The sequence below is a fragment of the Nomascus leucogenys genome, chromosome 17 (assembly GCF_006542625.1).
Source record: "Nomascus leucogenys isolate Asia chromosome 17, Asia_NLE_v1, whole genome shotgun sequence".
NCBI lineage: Eukaryota > Metazoa > Chordata > Mammalia > Primates > Hylobatidae > Nomascus > Nomascus leucogenys.
The window spans coordinates 75,284,046-75,305,424 of NC_044397.1; the positions used below are offsets into that span (position 1 = coordinate 75,284,046).

Below are 21,379 nucleotides of genomic sequence, written 5' to 3' on the forward strand. Positions count from 1 at the left end.
CATTCTGCCAATCTCTGTCTTTTGATTGGAAAGTTTAATCCATTTACACTTGAAGAAATTACTGACAAGGAGGGATTTACTCTGTCATTTTGCTACTTGTTTTCTATGTAGCTTTTTTTTACCTCATACCCTTTCTTTTCTGTTTAGTTGACTTTTTTTGTAGTGAAATGTTTAAATTTGTTTCTCATTTCCTTTTGTATATATTCTATAGCTATTTTCTGTGTGGTTACCATGGTGTCTTAGTCTTTTCGGGCTGCTATAACAAAGTATCTTTCACTAAGTAATTTATGAAATCAGCAGAAATTTATTTCTTAAATTTGTAGAGGCTGGGAAGTCCAAGATCAAGGCACCAGCAGATATGGTGTCTTGTGAGGGCCCGCTGTCTGCTTCATACGTGGTGCCTTCAAACTGCATCTTCACATGGTGAAAGGGATGAACAAGCTTCCTTAAGCCTATTTTATAAAGGAACTAATTTCATTCATGAGGGCTCTGCCCTCATGATTTATCACCTCCCCAAAGGCCCAACCTTTTAATACTGTCACATTAGGGATTAGGTTTTGGTATATGAATTTTGAGGGACACAAACATTCAGGCCATAGCCCATAGGAATTACACTTAACATCCTAAAGTTATAACACTATGATTTTATAGTAGTTTAGATTCAATAACATACAAAATATCTGCTTTTTTACAGCTCCATCACCACTCCTTTTAGTTGTTGATGTGAACAAATCACATCTTTATATATTGTGTGCCCCAAAACAAATTAATAAGTCTTTTAAATATACTAGTCTCTTAAATTATATATAACCCTAAGTATATAGTTACAAACAAAAGTTACAGTAACATTAGCTTTTAAACTAAAAAATTTAAAAATGTTTTGTCTTTTAAATCATGTAGAAAACAAAAAGTATAATTACAAACTGTTGTTAACAATAATATTAGCTTTTATAATTGACCATAAAGTTACCTTTAGTGAGGTCATTGTTTCTTCCTATAGCTTCAAGTTACTGTCTCGTGTCCTTTCATTTGACCCTTTAGGACTCCCTTGGGTATGCCTGCAGGGCAGGTCCAGTGGTAACAAACTCCCTCAGCTTTTGTTTATCTGTGAATATCTTAATTTCTCCCTCACTTTTTAAGAATGGTTTTGCCAGATACAAAATTACTGCTTGACAGTTTTTTTCTTTTAGCACTTGGAATATATGGGCTCACTACCTTCTGGCCTTCAAAGTTCAGATGATAAATTTACTGATAATCTTACTGAGGATCACTTGAATATGATGAGTCACTTCTCTCTTGCTGCTTTCAAGATTTTCTCTTTGCCTTTTGAAAATTTGATTATAGTGTTTCTTTGGTGTGGTTTTTTAGTTCATCTTACTTTACTGAGCATCTTGGATGTTTATATTCATGCCTTTCATCAAATTTGGGGAGTTCTGAGCTATTGTTTCTTCAGAGAGTCTTTTTTACCCTTTCTCTTTCCTTTCTCCTTCTAGAACTCCCACAATAAGCACGTTAGTCTTCCTGATGGTCTCCCGCAGGTCTCTTAGGCTTTGTTCACTTTTACTTTTTTTTCTTTCTGTTCTTCTGACTCAATAATTTCAGTTGTCCTATCTTCAAGTTTGTTGATTCTTTCATCTGCCTGCTCATGTCTGCCTTTTGTTCCCTCTAGTAAATTTTTCATTTCATTTGTTATATTTTTCAGCTCCAGAATTTGTTTTTTCCTCTTTATTGATACTTCCATTTTGTTCATACATCATTTTCTTGACTTTCTCCACATTTTCCTTCAGTTCTTTGAGCACCTTTAAGACAGTTGTTTTAAAGTCTTTGTCTAGTAGATCTCCCATCAGGTATTTTTTAAGAGCAGTCTCTATTGATTTGTTTTTTTTTTTCCTTTGAATGGGCCATACTCTCCTGTTTCTTTGTATGATGTGATTTTTGTTGTTGCTGAAAACTCTACATTTTAATCTAATAATGTGGTAACTCTAGATATCAATTCTCTCTCTCCCCCAGGGTTTGCTGGTTTTTCTTACTGTTTTTGTTCATTTTATTTTTTTGATTGTTGTAGGCTGTTTCTGTGCTAAGAATCAGCCTAAGGTGTAATCTTAAGGTCTTGTTGGTCTTTTCTGAGCCTGTGCCTTTCCCTGGGCATATGTGGTCACTTTCTAATTTTCATCATATATGTAGTAGCCTTTGAATGTTCGTCTTTAATGTTTGGCTCCCAAATGGGAAAAAAAAAAAGAGCAAGGACAGGAGGAACAAAATGGCCACCAGCCCTTGAAATCCCCAGGAGGCCACTTCAGCCAAAGGGAAAGGGATTTACAATAACAGGAGGTGCAACAGTGGCTGCCCATCTCTTTATTTGTACCTCTGTGATCAGAAGCAGCAATAAGCAATCAGAGAACAGATTCCCCAGTATCTGGAGGACAGGGTTTGTTTTTTTTTTTGTGCCCACCTTGGCTCCTGCAAGCTGTGTGCAAGCTGCTCCAGGAACACGTGCCCAGTTGCCTGCCATGGGGTGGGAGGTGGAGGATGAGTAGTTACTATTGTACTAAGAGCACAATTTACTGTCCAAGCTTTCCCCTGGAAGTTGCAAGCCTTTAATGAATCCCAGAGTTCCAAAATACATCAGACAAATTACATCAGACAGATTCTGCCAATGCAATTGTTGTCCACAGATTCCTGGTGCTTTCTCCTCTGCCATCTTCTCAGAATTCTCTCTACCTGTTAACAATATTGTGTATATTCTTCCTGTCTTTTTTCCTATGTATATACACTTCTTTCTTAACTACAATCATACACACAGTTTTGAACCTGTGATCATCTAAGAATCATTACTGCAATTCTTGCATCAGCTGTGGTTAGAAAAGGGGGATGCTTATCTGCTAGGGGATGTACTTTTTCCTCTGAGGAACTCATCCTAGCTTCCAGGAACCTAGCCTCTTACTTCTCAGGTCACTTTCCTTGATGTTCCACACAGTTGCAGAATTGCCTGGTTTAACTGCAAGTGACTTTGTAGTCTGTCACATACTATTCAGAAATGGGGAGACTATTGTTCGACTGAATACATGTTTTCAAAGAAACAAAGGGCTTTTAGAGATGAGACCCTGTCACGTGCAGGGAAACGTTGTGTCCAGGTTAGGAAATACTTCTGTTCAAGATGCCCTGGGTGAGACTAAAGGTGTTTCTTCAAGGACTGTCTTATCACAAAAGCAGCTGTCTGGCTTCCCGTCTAGTTCTGTTCATTTCTTGTAGGTACTAGTACTTGAATTGTGACTAAATTTGGCCAAAATCAATTATAACATTGGTGGGGAAAAAAAAAATCTCCAAGTGTGCTAAAAGAAACCATGTATTCTATAGATGAGAGAGAATACTGAATTATGTTTTATACATGTTACTCAGTTTTTCTCACAGGCCATCATAACCAAGGAAGAATGGAAAGTGATTGGCATGACTGTTGAAGAATGTCAGAGTTGCTAAACTTGCTTCTATATGTAGTGGTGATTCCAGGGAAGCCCCCTTTTGTCACACTTCAGATTTTGAAATGTTGAGTGTTTCATTCTGGCTTGAAAAAAGGTCCACCAAATGGCTTTCCCTGAGGAAAAGGAGTGTGAGGAAAAATATAAAGCTGTTAAGGAGAAAGCATACCCTTACCATTTCTGTGCCCTCTGAGGAGAATTCCTGGTTTTACATTCAGAGACATGAAGCTTGTGTTACCTGAGAATTTCTGCCTTTGATGTCATCAGAGCTCTGCCCAACTGCCTCCGCTTGGAGCCAGGGACCAGGTGTACGGCCTGAAGGAGAAAAGAACAATCTCATTATCTATTGGCCCAGGGACCGGGTGTGCATGTTTCACAGAGAAACTTTCTCTAAACCAGCACTTAAAGCAATGAAACCTTCAGGATCCTGGCCCTAGACTGTCTGTTTCCACCACTCCCAACTTCTATGTCAAAGACCATGGATGCAGAAGAGTCATGTCTAATACACTGAGAAGAGAACAAATTATTAAGGCCCATCATCTAAATGCACGTTAGAACTTCTTTACCAAAATATGCCATCTCCAGGGATGCTCATCCATTATTCACAATGTTCCCAGCAATACTAGGGCTGGCTAAAAAAGTAAAAGATGAGTAACTGCTGACAAATCAGGCCTCCCATCCATGAGGAACCAAATCATTCTCTCAAGTGTATTGTGCTTAAGTATTACACAAGTTACATATGAATATATTCTTATAGTTAAGAATTCAAAGAATAAAGAAGATAATGGAAAAAAACCTCAAAGTTCCTCTTCTTGTTCCGCCCCCAATCCCAATTTTCTATCCCAGAGTCACCATGGCTAAAAGCTTGGTGTTTATCTTTCGATTTTTTTTTCTTTTTGGTATTTCCATACATACATCTGTATATATACAGATACATGTTTTGGTTGGTCCACCCAAGTTTACATCCCCATTCCCAGGTGTTCCAGAACTCTCCCTTCAATTGGTTATTCCAAATGGTGTTTCCTCTGCTGCACTGGTAGGACACCTATCTATTCTGTTTCTGTCATGAACCAGGCATTAAATAATCATATCCCAAAGTCTCCAGAACAATCCAGATTGCTGTGCTATTTAAAAAGCAACATGAAAAGCATGGATGTTCATTATAGATTATTTATAATAGTGAACAATTAATGACCTGTGTTCAACATAGGTTTTTAGGTAATGTAGGGTTCAGTATTACATGATGGAGTACTAAGCACCTGTTTTTTTATTGTTTTATTTTTCATTTTATTTTTGAGACAAGGTCTCCCTCTGTCTCCCAGGCTGGAATGCAGTGATATGATCATGACTCACTGCAGCCTCAACCTTCCGGACTCAAGTGATCCTTCCACCTCAGCCTCCTGAGTAGTTGGGATCACAGGTGTGCATCGCCACACTCAGCTAACTTTTAAAATTTTTTGTAGAGACAGGGTCTCACTATGTTTCTCAGGCTGGTCTCAAACTCCCGGACTCGAGTGATCCTCCCACCTTTGCCTCCCAAAGTTCTGGGATTGCAGGCATGCGTTACTGTACCCTGCAAGAAACTGAATATTTACAAAGACTCATTTTGGAGAAATGAATTTGTATAAATAGAATGATCTGAACTATTTTAAAAATTCATTGAGAAATATATAATATTCTGAAATGTTTCCTTCTAAGTGGTAGAATCACCATTTTAAAAAAAACTCTTTTTTTTTGTTTGTTTTTGTTTTGAGACAGAGTCTTCCCACAGGCTGGAGTGCAGTGGTGCTATCTCAACTCACTGCAACCTCCGCCTCCCAGGTTCAAGCCATTCTGATTCCTCAGCCTCCTGAGTAGCTAGGACTACAGGTGCTTGCCACCATGCCTGGCTAATTTTTTTGATATTTTTAGTAGAGACAAGGTTTCGCCATGTTGGCCAGGCTTATCTCGAACTCCTGGGCTCAAGTGATCCTCCCACCTTGGCCTCCCAAAGTGCTGGGAGTATAGGTGGGAGCCACCATGCCTGGCCAAAAAACTCTCTTAAGAAACATTTTTTTCAACTTTTCTACAAGATATATAATATATAAGTATTATAAAAACCTTTTAAGGTAAGGTACAATTTTTTAAATTGGACTATCATGTAGAAGGGTCTCTAAAACTTATAACACATTAATCAAATGGGCACTGTAATTTTCATTAAAACTTTTTAAATTAATGAGTGGACTTGTTCTAGAATAAAGATATTTTAGAGCAAAATATATAGTAACTGCTAGATTTTTAGCTAGTTTATTAATTGAGCAAAAAGTAAAAAAAAAAAAAAAAGAAGAAAACACTAATATACAGCCCCTCGTCTAATTGCATGTGAGAGGATAGCCTTGGAAATGACTGTTCTTAGGTTTAAGAAATTCCTGTCCACTACAGAAAGACCTTCTAGGCCAGGGGTCTGCAATCTTGGCTCTATTGACATTTGGGCTGTATAATTCTCTATTGTGGGGGCGGTCCTGTGTGTTGCAGGATGTTTAACAGCTTCCCCGGTCTCTACGCACTAGATGCCAGTAGCATACCCTAGCCCCCTGCTCGTGGCCACTTGTAACAACCCAAAAATGACTCCAGACATTGCCGAATGTCTCCCGGGAGGCAAAATTTCCCCTGTTTGGGAACCACTAGGCAATAAAATAGGCTTCACCATAAGTTAGCAATTCCCACTGGTTTTCTTTCTTTTCTTTTCTTTTCTTTTTTCTTTTTTTTTGAGACAGGGTCTTGCTCTGGAGTGCAGTGGCATGATCTCAGCTTACTGCAACCTCTGCCTCCCAGGCTCAAGCAATCCTGTCACCTCAGCCTCCTGAGTAGCTAGGACTACAGGTGCACACCACCACACCTGGCTAATTTTTTATATTTTTGGTAGTAAAAAATGGGGTTTCAAATAGAAAAATAGAAACATTAAAATAGAAACATGGGGTTTTGCCGTGTTGGCCAGGATGGTCTCAAACTCCTGAGCTCAAGTGATCCGCCCACCTCACCCTCCCAAAGTGTTGGGATTATAGGCATGAGCCATCGCACCTGGCTCTTCCCACTGGTTTTCATAAATATGACAAGAAACAATATCGGAGAGGTTAAAGGGGAATCAGTTTCTCCCTAAAACAGAAAGGCAAAGTCTGTCTTGTAAAAAAAAAAAAAAAAAAAATCACTGCTGCTAGAAGTTGAGTGGCCAGGACTTAGTCAGGGTTTGTCAGAGTGCTTTTAATCCAAATATTCCCTTAAAGGGATTTTCCCTTATAAGATGCCACCAGAATCTCAGAATTCAAAAGCAGAGCCATTCTGCTGAAGTACCCCTTCACATGGGCTCCCTTCCCACAGAAGGGCTTTGCAGATTCACCAAATCAGGGGTTTTCACACTTGGGATACTGTAACTCATCAGGAGAAATATTGTTTACCTCTCTCCTCAATCTCAAGCACCTACTGCACTTAGGAGCAGGTTGAATGGACACTGCTTCCGTCTCCTGTCCACAGATGGCTCCTCTTCCCTCCTATTCATAACCACCCAGAATAACCACCAGCCCTGGGCTGCAATTCCCTCCCAGAATAACCACCAGCCCTGGGCTGCAATTCCTGTGAGCCTGGAAGGGGGCTTTGAAGCAAATCTAACTGTCAGCTCTGGGCCAACACCATCTAAGCTATGGGCTGCCCTGGCATCATAGAGACAGTACAACGTGGTGAGACAGTGCAACATGGTGCAAGGAGCGCTGGACCCTGGGGGCAGAGAACCTGGACTCTAGCCCCAGCTTTGCCACCAGCTGTAAACAGGGCAGGCCACTTTACTTCTGCTTGGCTTCTCTAGCTGTACAGGAAGGAGTTGGGCTGGCTGACCTCAAAGGGCCTTTCTTGTTCTCACTTCTCTAAGTGAAGGAAATGACAAGTGTGATTGGAAATGATCATTCTAGTATCTTCTAGGTTTAAACCTTAGAGACTGCGTATCTGGCCTTTCCTCTCATCCCCCACTGTTGCTGTCATCGTTCTGGTTGGTACGAGAGCCTCCATCACTCCTTCCTCAACTTCCACTCCTCGTAGAGAACTGAGCCCGCTCAGTCTCTAAGAGAGGTCACCCTACATACCAGTGGACCTCACTTCCTGTCCACAGGTGCTCAGGCCAGAGGTGAGCTAATCATATTCTCTCTCCCAACAACTTGCAATTTAAAATTTAGATTTCAAGATCGTTAAGAGCAATGTACATGTATTATAAAAACTTGAACTAATTAGTAAAGAAAATGAAAATCACCCAACTTTCACCATTGAGTAATAACCACTTTTAATATTTTCGTGTACAGGCTGGGCACAGTGGCTCACACCTGTAATCCCAGCACTTTGGGAGGCTGAGGCAGGCAGATCACTTGAGGCCAGAAGTTGGAGACCAGCCTGACCAACATGCCAAAACGGCATCTCTACTAAAAATACAAAAATTAGCTGGGCGTGGTGGCGCACACCTGTAGTCCCAGCTACTCAAGAGGCTGAGGCAGGAGAATCACTTGAACCTGGGATGCGGAGGCTGCAGTGAGACAAGATCGCACCATTGCACTCCAGCCAGGGCAACAGAGTGAGACCTAATCTCTAAATAAATGAATAAATAAATAAATAAAATATTTTGGTGTACATATTTCTAGTCTCTTCTCTCTTCTATTTGATCAACTCCTTTTCTACATAGATACACAAATTTATTTACTTTTTACAAAATGTAGATTTTATTTTATATACTTTTTTGTATACATTTTTTGGTATTGTTTTTATGTAACAAGGTGTTTTTACGTAAAAAGGTAAACATTTTCCCATGTCACTAAATATTTGATAGCCCCATTTTGTAATGGTTACATAGCATTCCATTGTGTGTCTCTGCCTCCATTTATTTAACCCCAATACTGGAGATGTGTGCTATTTCCAAATTGTTTTATTATGTAAATGGTTCAGCAATGCATATATGAGTGAACATTCAAATTTATTAATTCAACAAATACGTAAGGAGTGTCTTACGTATTTGTGAGTGTACCTCACTTTATTCTGAGAGCTGGAAATAAGCCAGTGAATAAAAACTGCTGCAGTCTCTGCCATTCAGGGCCTTACACTGTACTGCGGAGGCAGACAAGTAACAGGTAAATAATGTCTGAAGGTGATGAATGCTTTGAAGACAATTAAAAAACAGTGTAAAGAGAATACAAAGTGATAGGGCAGGAAGAGCTTCTGTCTTATACAGGGTAGTCAGGGGAGACCTCTCTGATAAGTTGCTGCCATGGATTGAATCATGTTTCTCCAAAATTCATATGTGGAAGCCCTAGCCCCAGTATGATGGTATTTGGAGGTGTGGCTTTTGGCAGGTCATTAGGTGTAAATGAGGTCATGAGGATGAGACACTCATGACGGGATTAGTGCCCTTATAAAATAGGACACCAGGAAACTTGTGTGGCACCAAGTGTGTACACAGTGAGAAGGTGGCCCTCTGCAAGCCAGGAAGAGAGCCCTCCCCAGAAACTAAATTGACTAGCACCTTGATCTTGGACTTCTCAGCCTCCAGAACCATGAGAAAATAAATTTCCGTTGTTTGTGCCACCCAGTCTCTGGTATTTTGTTATGGCAGCCTGAGCTAAGACAAGTACCATTTGATCAAATATCAAGAGGAAGTAGGGAGACAGGCATGTGGATATTTGGAGAAAGTATACGAAAAAGTACATAAAATAAAATCTAAATTTTGTAAAAAATAGTTTGTATATTTAGGTAGAAAAGCAGTTGATCAAATAAAGAGAGAAAAGACCAGAAATATGTACAGCAATGTATTAAAAGTGGTTATCATCACTCAGAACCAGGTATCAGAAGGAACAGCAAATGCAGAGCCCAGGAGCAAATGTGTGCTTGGAATGTTCTGGAAATTGCTGGTGTTGTTAGAGCACAACGAGGTAGGAGGAGTGGTGAAAGGGGAGGGAGGAGGTTCACGTAGGTCTTATGAACCATGATAGGAATTCCCAGTTGATTTGGGGCGAGATGGGGATTCCCTGGAGGATTCTGAGCAGAGGGGAGCGACTGGACTTGGGCTGTAGACAAATCACTTGGGCTGCAGTGTGAAGCAGTGGAGCCTGTTAGCAGGTTCCAGCAACAATTTGGATGAGGAATGACAGTGGCTTAGGGCAGAATGGGAGTGGCAGAGGAGGTGAGAGAGATCAGATTCTGGATGCATTTCAAGGAGACACCCGAGTTCACTGGTAAGTTGGATGCAGGAGTAGACGACTCTGAAGTGTGTGGTATAACAAAAAACTGAAAACTGAGAAGGAGTCAGTGTGCAGTGGAAGGAGAAAGGAGAGAGCTGTCATAAAATCTAAATGAAGTGTTTCAGAAAGAGGGAGTGACAAGCTGAGGTTAGAGCCTCTGACACTGTAGTTGGCAACATGGAGTTTCACTGGTGGCCTTGGTAAGAGCGCTTACCCTGGTGCAGAGGGGAGAAAGCCTGGGAGGACTTGGCTCCAGAGAGAACAGGGGGTGGCGAAGTGGAGACAGTGTTGGCTAAGAGAAGAGCAGAAAAATGGCTCAGGGACCAGAGTAGGTCCAGGGAGATAGTTTATAGACATTACAGCACCTTCATGGGTTCAAAGAAATAAAGGATTGTCCTGGAAGGACAGAAGCTGTGGTAAAAGAGTGGAATGCTGGAAGACAGCTTTTGAAGAGGTGTATGGTCAGCAGTAAAAACCAGGCTTCACCAAGGAAAGCTCATCAGGGCAGAGGCTCTTACTCCCCAGCTGCCTTCCGCAAAGATGGGAATAAATACCCTCCTACTGGCAGTGTGCTTTATCCTCCAGATTCTCTCAGTCTTGGGACATCTAATCCTTTAATTTTTATGACATGAACTATTCCATACTGTTGAAGTTACTGCAGTGCCTGATGGAGAGGTTCCATCGCTAATGGAAATAACAGTGGGTAGTTTTACTGTTAAGTGTAAAGTAACTCTATTTTAAAATAGGAGTTCAATCACAAAGAGATACCACCTCACACCTATTAGAATGGCCACTATACAGTAAAAATAAGATAAAATAAAATAAAAAACAGAAAATAAAAATTATTGGAGAGAATATAGAGAAATTGAAACCCTTGCACACTGATGGTAGAAGTGTAAAATGGCCCAGTAGATATGAAAACGGTATAGCATTTCCTCAAAAAATTAAAAATGGAATTACCATATGATCCAGCAATTCTACTTTGGGTATTGAAAGCAGGGACTTGAACAGATATTTGTACTTCCATGTTCAGAGCATTCACAAAAGTTAAGAGGCGGAAGCAGCCCAAATGTCCATCAACGGATTAATGGATAACAAAATGTGGTACATCCATACAATGGAATACTATTCAGCCTTAAAAAGGAAGTAAATTTTGACATATGCGACAACATAGATGAATTTTGAGGGCATAAGCTAAGTAAAATAAACCAGGCTTAAAAAGACTAATGCTATATAATTCCACTTACATGAGGTACCTAGAGCAGTCAAATTAATAGAGACAGAGAGTAGAAGGGTACTGCCAGGGGCTGGGGGAAGAGGAGAATGGGGAGTTGTTCAGGACTTGGGATATAAACACAATTATGTTTGAAATGTGAATTTTTCAAGCACATGTGAAGTACTTATTTATCTAAATCTCTCCAAAGGGTAAGGGCCTCAGTGAGTATCTGTTGATAGGAAGATGATGTCATTCTTTCTACCATCATTATGTTAACAAATATTTGTGACCTTTGCATTTTTCCCAAAATTTCTGACAGTTTTTGTTCACTTTCTTTTTATTGTTGTAAAATACACATAACATAAAATTTACCATTAGTGACATTTAGTACATTCACAGTGCTGTGCAACCATCACTTCTATAAAGTTTCACAATGTTTCTATCACCCCAAAAGGAAAACTTAAAAATAATTTTTTTGGGGGGACAGAGTCTTGCTCTGGCACCCAGGCTGGAGTGCAGTGGCACTATTATGGCTCACTGCAACCTCCACCTCCCGGACTCAAGCAATCCTCCCACCTCAGCCTCCCAGGTAGCTGGGACTACAGGCATGCACCACCACATTCGGCTAATTTTTGTATTTTTTTGTAGTGATGGGGTTTCGCCACGTTGCCCAGGCTGGTCTCGAGCTCTTGAGCTCAAGCCATCCACCTGCTTCGGCCTCCTAAAGTGCTGGGATTACAGGCATGAGCCACCGTACTCAGCCTAAAATTTTTTCAGAGAGAGGATCTCACTGTTGTGCAGGTTAGAGTGCAGTGACACAATCATAGCTCACTGCAGTCTCAAACTCCTGAGCTCAAATGATTCTCCTGCATGAGCCTCCCCAGCAGCTGAGACTATAGGAGCACACCACCATGCCTGGCTAATTAAAAAAATTTTTTTTGTAAAGACAGAGTCTTGCTTGTTGCCCTGGCTGCCAAAAGAAAGCCTTGCATCCATCAGTACTCACTCACCATTCCCTTCTTCCCCTTCTCTCTGGAAACCACTAATCTATTTTCTGTCTCTGTGGATTTGCCTCTTCTGGACATTCCATCTAAATGAAATTATACAATATGTGGCCTTTCGTTTCTGGATTCTTTCACTTACATGATATTTTCAAGGTTTGATATAGTTTGAATATGTGTCCCCACCAAATCTCATGTTGAACTGTAATCCCCAACTTAGAGGTGGGGCCTGGTGTGAGGTGTCTGAGTCATGGGGGCAGATCCCTTATGGCTTGGTGCTGTCCTTAAGATAGTGAATTCTTACAAGATCTGGTTAAGTGTGTGGCACCTCCTCCAAACACTCTCCCTCTTGCTCCGCTCTGTCATGTGACACAAGTGCTCCTCATTCGCCTTCTACCATGACTGGAAGCTCCCTGAGGCTTCCCAAGAAGCAAATGCTGGCATTATGCTTCCTGTACAGCCAGCAGAACTGTGAGCCAATTAAACCTCTTTTCTTGTAAATTACCCAGTTTCAAGTATTTCTTTATAACAATGTGAGAACAAACTAACACAAGGTTTATCCATGTAGTAGCAATGTATCAGTGCTTCCATCCTATTTCTTGTTGAATCATATTCCATTGTATGGCTACACCACATTTTGCTTCTGTGTTCATCAGTTATTTCCACCTTTTAGCTATTGTGAATAGTGCTGCTATGAATATTTGTGTACAAGTTCTTGTTTGAACACTAGTTTTAAATTCTTTTTAGCCTATACCCAAGAATGGAATTGATGGGTCATAATGGTAATTATATGTTTCACTTATTGAGGAATCTAATGCATTTTAAAAACATCAGGAAAAAAAAACTAGGCTGGGTGCAGTGGCTCACCCACCCAACACTTTGGGTTGCCAAGGTGGGCGGATCAATTGAGGTCAGGAGTTCGAGACCAGCCTGGCCAACAGGATGAAACCCCGTCTGTACTAAAAATACAAAAATTAGCTGGGTGTGGTGGTGCATGCGCTACTTGGGAGGCTGAGGCAGGAGAATCGCTTGAACCCAGGAGGCAGAGGTTGTAGTGAGCCGAGATCACACCACTGCACTCCAGCCTGGGCAAACGAGTGAGACTGTCTCAAAAAAAGAAACAAAACAAAAGCGAAAAACAACAACAACAACAAAAAAACACACACACAAAACACAAAACTAAACAAAGCCATTCAATCAATGGAAGAAAATAGCAAACACCTGCAGAGTGGAGACAGTGATGATGGCTAGTGGAAGAGCTAAGCGTGTGTGCTCGCGTGTGTGTCTTTGTGTGTGTGTGTCAGAGAGACAGCAAACAAGCAGGCAGGGACAGAGGGCACAGAGGCGACCACAGTGCACGAGAACACACTCATCTGATGGAAACAACACTGTCTCCCAGACCACGAAGAACTCGTCTTGGGGAGCCAGGTCAACAGTGAACAAGAAGAAAACTGGTAAGGAGAAATGTCATCAGACAGGCATACACCACATCTGATTCACACTAATATAATTAACAAGGTTCTGCACTAGGGCTCACAGGGATGACAAGAACATGCATATTTAATTTTGCTGGGAGGCTGGTGGAGTACTTCGTGTCCACCGATGCCACAGCAATCTAAAACAGTATCTTAATTTTGAAATTGCACTTGCCCTTTCAAGTCTGTACAATGTCAGTTCATTTAATAGGCTCTTTAAAAAACTGCTCCTTTGTAAACATCAGGAGATTATTTTTGGTGCACAGACTGCCAATTGTGCCCTCCTGGCAAGCTGTGTGCGGTGAGGGGGTGTAGCTTTTCTTCTCTTCTTGAGGGTGCGAGTGAGCACCATGGGCATAAAATGCAGCTAGCTGTAGATTAGAACTGACTGAATCTGAAGGTTGAGGGACCTCACAGCACATTACTGAGAAAAACTGAAGAGCAGAAAGAGGTTTTTAGGAATCTGTTTTCTGGAATCGTTTAGGGCAGATCAGCAAAACATGACCAGCAGACCAAATCCAGCCCACACCTGTTTTTGTAAATAAAGTTTTATTGGAAGACAGCCATACCCATTCATTTATGTATTGTTTATAGCTGCTGACAGATTTAATAATCAGCAGAATTGAGTAGTTACAATCAAGACCTGTATTACTTCAAATAGGTATTCTCTGGTCCTTTACAGCAAATGTTTGCTGACCTCTGGTTTAGGGTATAGGTTACAATTTAAAAGCCTTCAGGGGCCAGGTGGGTGTAAGGGAAAGCTGTGGGGCTTATGGCATGAACATGGCCAGTCAGCAAACCCTGCCTCAGGGGAAGGAAAGGAGCCTGAATGAGCCAGTAGCTGGGATTCTGTACATGTGCATTTTCCAAAGGCACAGTTATTTCAATACTGCCAATAAGTATACTGAATTAAATTAAGAAAAACAGTATACATTCTTGATTTACAACTTGGTGACAGTATAATAAAAGGAATTCCTTACTTCCCCCTTCAGCTGTCTGTCTAGGTCACCAAGGTCAAATCCCATTTATTAAATGCTTGCACAGACCTGGCTGTCTGGGAGGGACTGAGTTGACCCTGTTCATTGGCAGCTTAAAGCCTCCTGTCACACAGACAGACCTACTTCACGCACCCCGGCCAACATCATGGCCATGTCCTTCATTGTTCTATATTTCCATCTGCAAACTAATGGCCAGCAAATCAAGTCCTTCCCCTTGCCCCACCCTGTCAGCCCCAGACCTGTGTATCCTGCGCTCCACCTGCTACATGGCATCTCCCCCTTGTAGCCCTCCAGCCACCTCCCCTCACCATAAATGACAGGAATCCCATCACCTCCCCCTGAAACCTCCAGTTCCTTCTTGGTGTCACATCCTCCATCCAGCTCAAGGCAGGCACTCCTGGGACCCTGGCTCCTCCACTTTCCTTGATCCCATCTGTGCCTGGTTCTCCAAACCCTGATCACTCTGAGGACCTCCTCCATCCATCTTCCCTTGCACAGACTCTTTTTTTTTTTTTAGATGGAATTTTGCTCTTGTCACCCAAGCTGGAGTGCAATGGCACGATCTCAGCTCACTGCAACCTCTGCCTCCCAGGTTCAAGCGATTCTCCTGCCTCAGCCTCCCGAGTAGCTGGGATTACAGGTGTATGCCACCACACCCGGCTAACTTTGTATTTTTAGTAGAGACAGGGTTTCACCATGTTGGCCAGGCTGGTCTCAAACTCCTGACCTCAGGTGATCCGCCCGCCTCGGCCTCCCAGCATAGACTCTTATAATAGCTGGCTAACAGATTCCCTGACCCTGGTCTCTACCTCCTCTGATCAAGCCACTGGTTACCTGTCTCAACCTGCATCTCATCACATCCGTTCTCAGAGTTCACCACGGCCAAATGGAACTGGCCCTGGTTCAGACAGATGTGGGTTCAAAATTCCTGGCTCTGGCTTTAATCTGCTGTGAGGCTTTAGGCAAGTCACTTGGCCTTTTCCCTGTCTGGAAACTCTCTGCATTAAGGAGAAATGATAAGGTATGCAAAGCACCTAGAACAGTGCCAGGCACGAACATCCACAGCATCCACCACAGGGTCCATGATGGCCCTGGAATTGTCATTTAATGTTTTCACTGATAGCTCTTCCCTGCTTACAGGTTCACACTCCAATGCCTTAGGCGGGACACAGACTGTTAGAAGGCACCCTTATCTCCTTGTCCCCGTCGGTTCATGCGCAGGCAGCCCCCTGCAGCCTGGCTCCTTCCGGCCCACTCTGAGATCCAGCTGCCTGTTGATGAAGGGGGTCCCTTGGCTCTGCTCTCCCTGCCATGTGGAAAGTCCCATGAGGCACACTCTGTAACTGCAGGGGGCCAGGCTCAGTTTCCTCATGTGTGAGTCCTGCTGCCTGAGGGAGTAAAGGAGCCTAATTCTGGGTGCAGTATTAGGAGGTCTGCTGTTGGGGAACATAAGCTGTGTCCTCCAATAAGAACACAAACACTTAGGTTTTCATCGAGCTGATTCCTGTGCATATTTCACAAGATGGGAAAAGGGGTGTTGTATATGGACACACACTCCCAACCTTGCACCTCCGGCAGCCTGTATGGTTTTACCTAGCCAGGCACCTTGGGCTCTGATGTACCACATGGGACAGATGGTTCCTACATGCACCCAGCACAATCACGCTCTCTCCTGGGTCTGTCCTGTCCTCAGCCTGGATGCCTTCCCACCCACGTGGAACTGTGACCCTCTCTCTCTGGCTTTCAGGCCCCCAGCATCCACCTGCACCCCCTTGGCACTCTAAACAATCACTGATTAAGACACTTTTATGGGGTCTAATTCTCCTCTATCTCAGGAGTGTGTGTGGTGGGTGCGTGGTGGAGGAGACCTTGTTTCTTACACTTTGCAGCCTCTGGTGCCTGTAGGGTGCCTGCTGCATGACAGGCGGTTCATGTGAGTGTGCTAAACTGAGCAGAGATGAGAGATGGACACAGCGCCTGTCTTCCCCTGTTGCTGGCCCTTCATGTTCTATTTAACCTTCAGCGGGTGGGATTTCCCTCCAACCTCCTTCATACTAATTCCTTTCTCTCTCTCTCAACTCAGCGCAGTTGGTATTTACATATTATTACAAAGGGCACACAAGGTTATATCTCTAAATGTACAGCTATACAGAGCAGCAGAGAGATGTCCCAGTGGACCCAGAGATGAACATCCACCTGAGCACAAGGCAGGCCCATGTTCCCCCAACTTGACCACAGGGCAGGCCCACTTTCCCCTGACCAGCACACAGGGCAGGCCCACTTTCCCCTGACCAGCACACAGGGCAGGCCTGTGTTCCCCACTCCTGAGCACAGGACCGGCCCGTGTTTCCCAGACCTGACCACAGGGCAGGCTTGTGTTCCCCCAACCTGAGCACATGGCAGGCCTGTGTTCCCCACACCTGAGCACAGGGCAGGCCCGTGTTCCCCACACCTGAGCACAGGGCAGGCCCTCGCCCCCTCCCCTGAGCACAGGGCAGGCCCTCGCCCCCTCCACCTGAGCACAGGGCAGGCCTGTGCCCCCTCCACCTGAGCACAGGGCAGGCCTGTGCCCCCTCCATCTGAGCACCGGCAGGCCCGATCCCCCGACCTGAGCACAGGGCAGGCCCATACCCCCTCCACCTGAGCACAGGGCAGGCCCTCGCCCCCTCCACCTGAGCACAGGGCAGGCCCGCGCCCCCTCCACCTGAGCACAGGGCAGGCCCGCGCCCCCTCCACCTGAGCACAGGGCAGGCCTGTGCCCCCTCCACCTGAGCACAGGGCAGGCCTGTGCCCCTCCATCTGAGCACCGAGCAGGCCCGAATTCCCCCGACCTGAGCACAGGGCAGGCCCTCGCCCCCTCCACCTGAGCACAGGGCAGGCCCGCGCCCCCTCCACCTGAGCACAGGGCAGGCCCGCGCCCCCTCCACCTGAGCACAGGGCAGGCCCGCGCCCCCTCCACCTGAGCACAGGGCAGGCCCTCGCCCCCTCCACCTGAGCACAGGGCAGGCCCATACCCCCTCCACCTGAGCACAGGGCAGGCCCTCGCCCCCTCCACCTGAGCACAGGGCAGGCCCGCGCCCCCTCCACCTGAGCACAGGGCAGGCCTGTGCCCCCTCCATCTGAGCACCGAGCAGGCCCGAATTCCCCCGACCTGAGCACAGGGCAGGCCCGCGCCCCCTCCACCTGAGCACAGGGCAGGCCTGCATTCCCCTGATGTGAGCACAGGGCAGTCCCTCGCCCCCTCCACCTGAGCACAGAGCAGGGCTGTGTCCCCTTCACCTGAGCACAGGGCCCTGGGTTCCCTCCACCCGAGCACAGGGCCCTGGGTTCCCCCAATCTGAGCACAGGGCAGGCCCACATTCCCCCCACCTGAGCACGGGGCAGGCCCACGCCACCCCCCACCTGAGCACAGGGCAGGCCCGCGCCCCTTCCACTTGAGCACAGGGCAGGGCTACACTCCCTCCCCCTGAGCACAGGGCCCTGGGTTCCCTCCATCTGAGCACAGGGCAGGCCCACGCCCCCTCCATCTGAGCACAGGGCAGGCCTGCGTTCCCTCTGCTCTGCAGGAAGCTGAGTTCTGCAGAAGGGACTTCACTAAGGTCCCTCTGAAAGGAGACGGGCAAAGAGCCTGGCTCATGATTCCTGGTCTTAGGCTAACCCTGGACACTGATTTTCCATCTGGGTCCACAGAGGTCTGGAATGGGGGCTTACTTAGGCTGTGGGGTGGGAACGCATTTGACACTCACTCCATAATGTTGACTCTGGCTCCCGCCCAATCTGATTGGCCCAGTACCAGACAAGAATTGGCTCCTCCACCTCATCACCTCATTCTCTCTCTCTTTATTTTTTTTGGATACAGAGTCTCACTCTGTCATCAACGCTGGAATGTAGTGGCACGATCATAGCTCACTGCAGCCTCCAACTCCTGGGCTCAAGCAATCCTCCCACCTCAGGCTCCCAAGAAGCTGGGACTACAGGTGTGCACTACCACACCTGGCTAATATTTTGTAGAAATGGAATCTTGCTATGTTGATAAGGCTGGCCTTAAACTCCTGGCCTCATGTGATCCTCCTGCCTCAGCCTCCCAAAGTGCTGGGGTCACAGGCATGGATCATGCCTGGCTTATCTCTCCACTCTTAAGGCTGAACAGTTAAGCTGGGTTAAATGTCCTCTCTTAAAGTCTGACAACAAAAAAATAAAAATAAAATAAAATAAAGACTGACCACATAATGAAATCAGGAGAAGGCGGGCCCTTATTGGGCTATTATTCTCAACCTTGGCTGTACGTTGGAATGACCTGTCAGCTTTTAAAAATCCTGACACCTCGATGTTCTAATTATGTGGGTTAGATGTAGCCTGGCCTTCAGGATTTGTAAAAGCTCCTTAGAGGTCATTCTAATATGTTGCCAAGGTTGAGAACCATTGACCTAAGGACATTCTCCATGTCATGATTTGCCAGAGTTCTGAATTAGGGGTTTTCAGGTTCTTCATCAGCGATTGATGCAAAATATCCTATTTTGCTGTTATCTGGGTTGGTTAGTTCCCTTATCAAAAGCCCCAGGGAGGAGAGGGATGAGTGGTAAGTTTAGGCATCCAAATCTGATGCCAAACAGTTACCCTTGGTGTTCTGTAAAAATCTCTAAACGAACACTTAGGTATCAGGAGAAATCAATGTCCTGAAAGTTCCAGAACTATGCACAGCACTACATCCTTGCAGTGGTACAGTGAAATCATGACATCATCCTTTAGACAGTCTGTGACCAACTGATGCACAGCGGGCACCTAATTTTGAAGGGTCAAGAAATGCCAGGAGTCTTATCCAGGTGGTACTTACTTCTGGGGATCTTGCTGGGGTAAATCTTCTGGCATGGTTTATATTCATCCGGAGGGGGAAAGTCTTCCACAGAATGGAACGTGAATTTAGACTCAAAGTCATCTGCACATATGCGAAATGGAAAGAGTTACTCAGGTTACTGTCATGACCCAAGTTTTGATCATTTCCAGGAGCACAGAGATTACTCTGACTACATCCACTGTTTTCTATTTGCCTGCTCAGTGCAAGGATTTTAACAACAGGGCCGTTCTCCCTAAGACATCCATTCACCTCGCAAGTTTTACTGGTTGGTTGGGATGGAGGGAAGCAGGAAGAGGGAAATCCAGTCACTCCCTGTCACCCACCTGAACATACTCCAACCAATAACACCGTAAGGAAGCTGCTAAAGGGGTGGAAGTGGCACGGGGCTCTCCAGGGTGCAGAATCAGAGGTGGGGATCCTGGTGCCAACAAGGAACTGGCAAAGCCCCAGCAGCCTGAAGCACCTGAGAAGCTCCTGGGAGAGTTTCGAGGGGAGGGAGAGGTGGGCAGAATGACTGGGGAATGGAGGAGCATGGCCTGTGTCTAGGGTGGGACCTGAGCTCCACAAAGCAAACAGCTTCTGCTCTGGGATCTGTTGGCAGGAGGGGAGGGCTCCTGTGGCCCTTTCATGGGCTGAGCCCCTGCTTTGTGATCTGGGCCTTTGTTGGACACTAGCCCAGCACACAGAAGGGATCCAAAGATTCCACAGCTTCACATCTGACCCCAGGTGACTTTCCTTCCTACCTCCATACTTGTACTCGAAATGTCCCTCTGCCTGGTGGGCCTTCTATGTATTCTTTCTCCTTATCCATATCATTCTACTCTTTCAGGCTTGTGCATTGATTTCTCCATAGACACACACACACACACACACGCACATGCACACACACACAGTGTAAATGTTGCTTTTCTTCCCTTTCTCTAATCTGAATTAGAAGGCTAGAGAGTGGGCCTTGAAACTATGCAGAAAGCCTTGAAAGGAACCCTATTTAACAGAAACTATGGGCTGGTTGGTGCTGGAATGAGCCCCTGTTCATGAAAGAAGCATGCACCCTGATATGGCAGCACTGTGGCCAGCAAACTCTCTCTCCAGAGATTGGGAGAATCACTTTCCTACCAGCAGCCAAACTGGCAGAGGGTGCACCCCACTTACCAATGATGTGCAGGCTTCCATTTCGCAGCTGACCTCCAGGCTGCTGTGTTGGGGTCCAGGCTGTGGCCTGCTGGCTCTTGCTTGAAAGCTCTGTGGTGGGTGATCTCGCAGGGGGTGCTGGAGGTGGATTTAGCTTTCCCCCACCGGCCCCTTACAGAGAAGATGATGGTGTATTCAGAAACACGGATGGGAACGGTGGATGCTATAACCTTATGTTATATTAGGCATTTCCATCTTCAGATGTAATATGATATAGCGAGTAAAAGGGCAACCTCTGGAGCCAACCTGCTTGGCAGCGAATTGTAGTTCTCCCGTTGGGATAAGTAACATAGCCTCTTTGTGTTTTAGTTTCCTCATCTGTAAGATGGGCGTAGTAATAGTACACCCACTTCCCAGGGTTACTGAGAAGATTCAATGAGTTGAATTTGAGTGGCATGTAGTAAGTCCTCAATAAATGTTAGCTGCTGCAATAGTATTAATGATGGTGATAACCTTCATCATCGGGTACAGCCCAAAGCAGGGGAATCACTGGAGGGTGGTAAGAACAGGAAGGGCTGCCTGTAGAAGAGGCCCAGAGGGAGGCTTGAAGAGGGAGTGGTCAGGAGCCTGTTCTGCCCCTGTGTCCCGGCTCACACTGGTTCTCCAGCACTGCAGATGCTGGTTTCTCCTTCCAGTCCACCTAAATCTTACATGCCCACCAGGGCCGAACTTGAATCCAACCTACTTCCTCCAGCCTTCTCTGATCATGCCTGAGAGGCTATCTCCTTTGCCAGTACTTTCCTGTATGGTTCATCTGGCAACCCAAAATCTGACATCCCGGCACACCAATGCAGGGGTTCCACTGCCGCTTATTTCTTCAGTGGCACTGCAAACATCACTTTGCTTCTTGAAACGATGACAATTACATTATTGCTATCTGTGCTAAGATGTTCACAATTACTACCTCTCTCTTTTCCCC

The 21,379-nt window shown here is 45.1% G+C and overlaps 1 protein-coding gene across 1 annotated transcript in view; it reads right to left on the minus strand.

Moving 5' to 3' along the window:
* Window positions 1–2,340: 2,340 nt before the first annotated feature.
* The window catches only part of WIPF3 (WAS/WASL interacting protein family member 3), a 38,396-nt gene continuing 19,357 nt past the window's right edge, over window positions 2,341–21,379 (minus strand). The window contains exons 5-8 of the mRNA XM_030795622.1: window positions 20,422–20,571; window positions 19,249–19,350; window positions 3,715–3,791; window positions 2,341–3,592 (exon numbers count right to left, since the gene is read on the minus strand). Coding sequence (XP_030651482.1) covers window positions 3,554–3,592; window positions 3,715–3,791; window positions 19,249–19,350; window positions 20,422–20,571 — 368 coding nt within the window. The 3' untranslated portion in view covers window positions 2,341–3,553. The remainder of the gene's footprint in view (window positions 3,593–3,714; window positions 3,792–19,248; window positions 19,351–20,421; window positions 20,572–21,379) is intronic.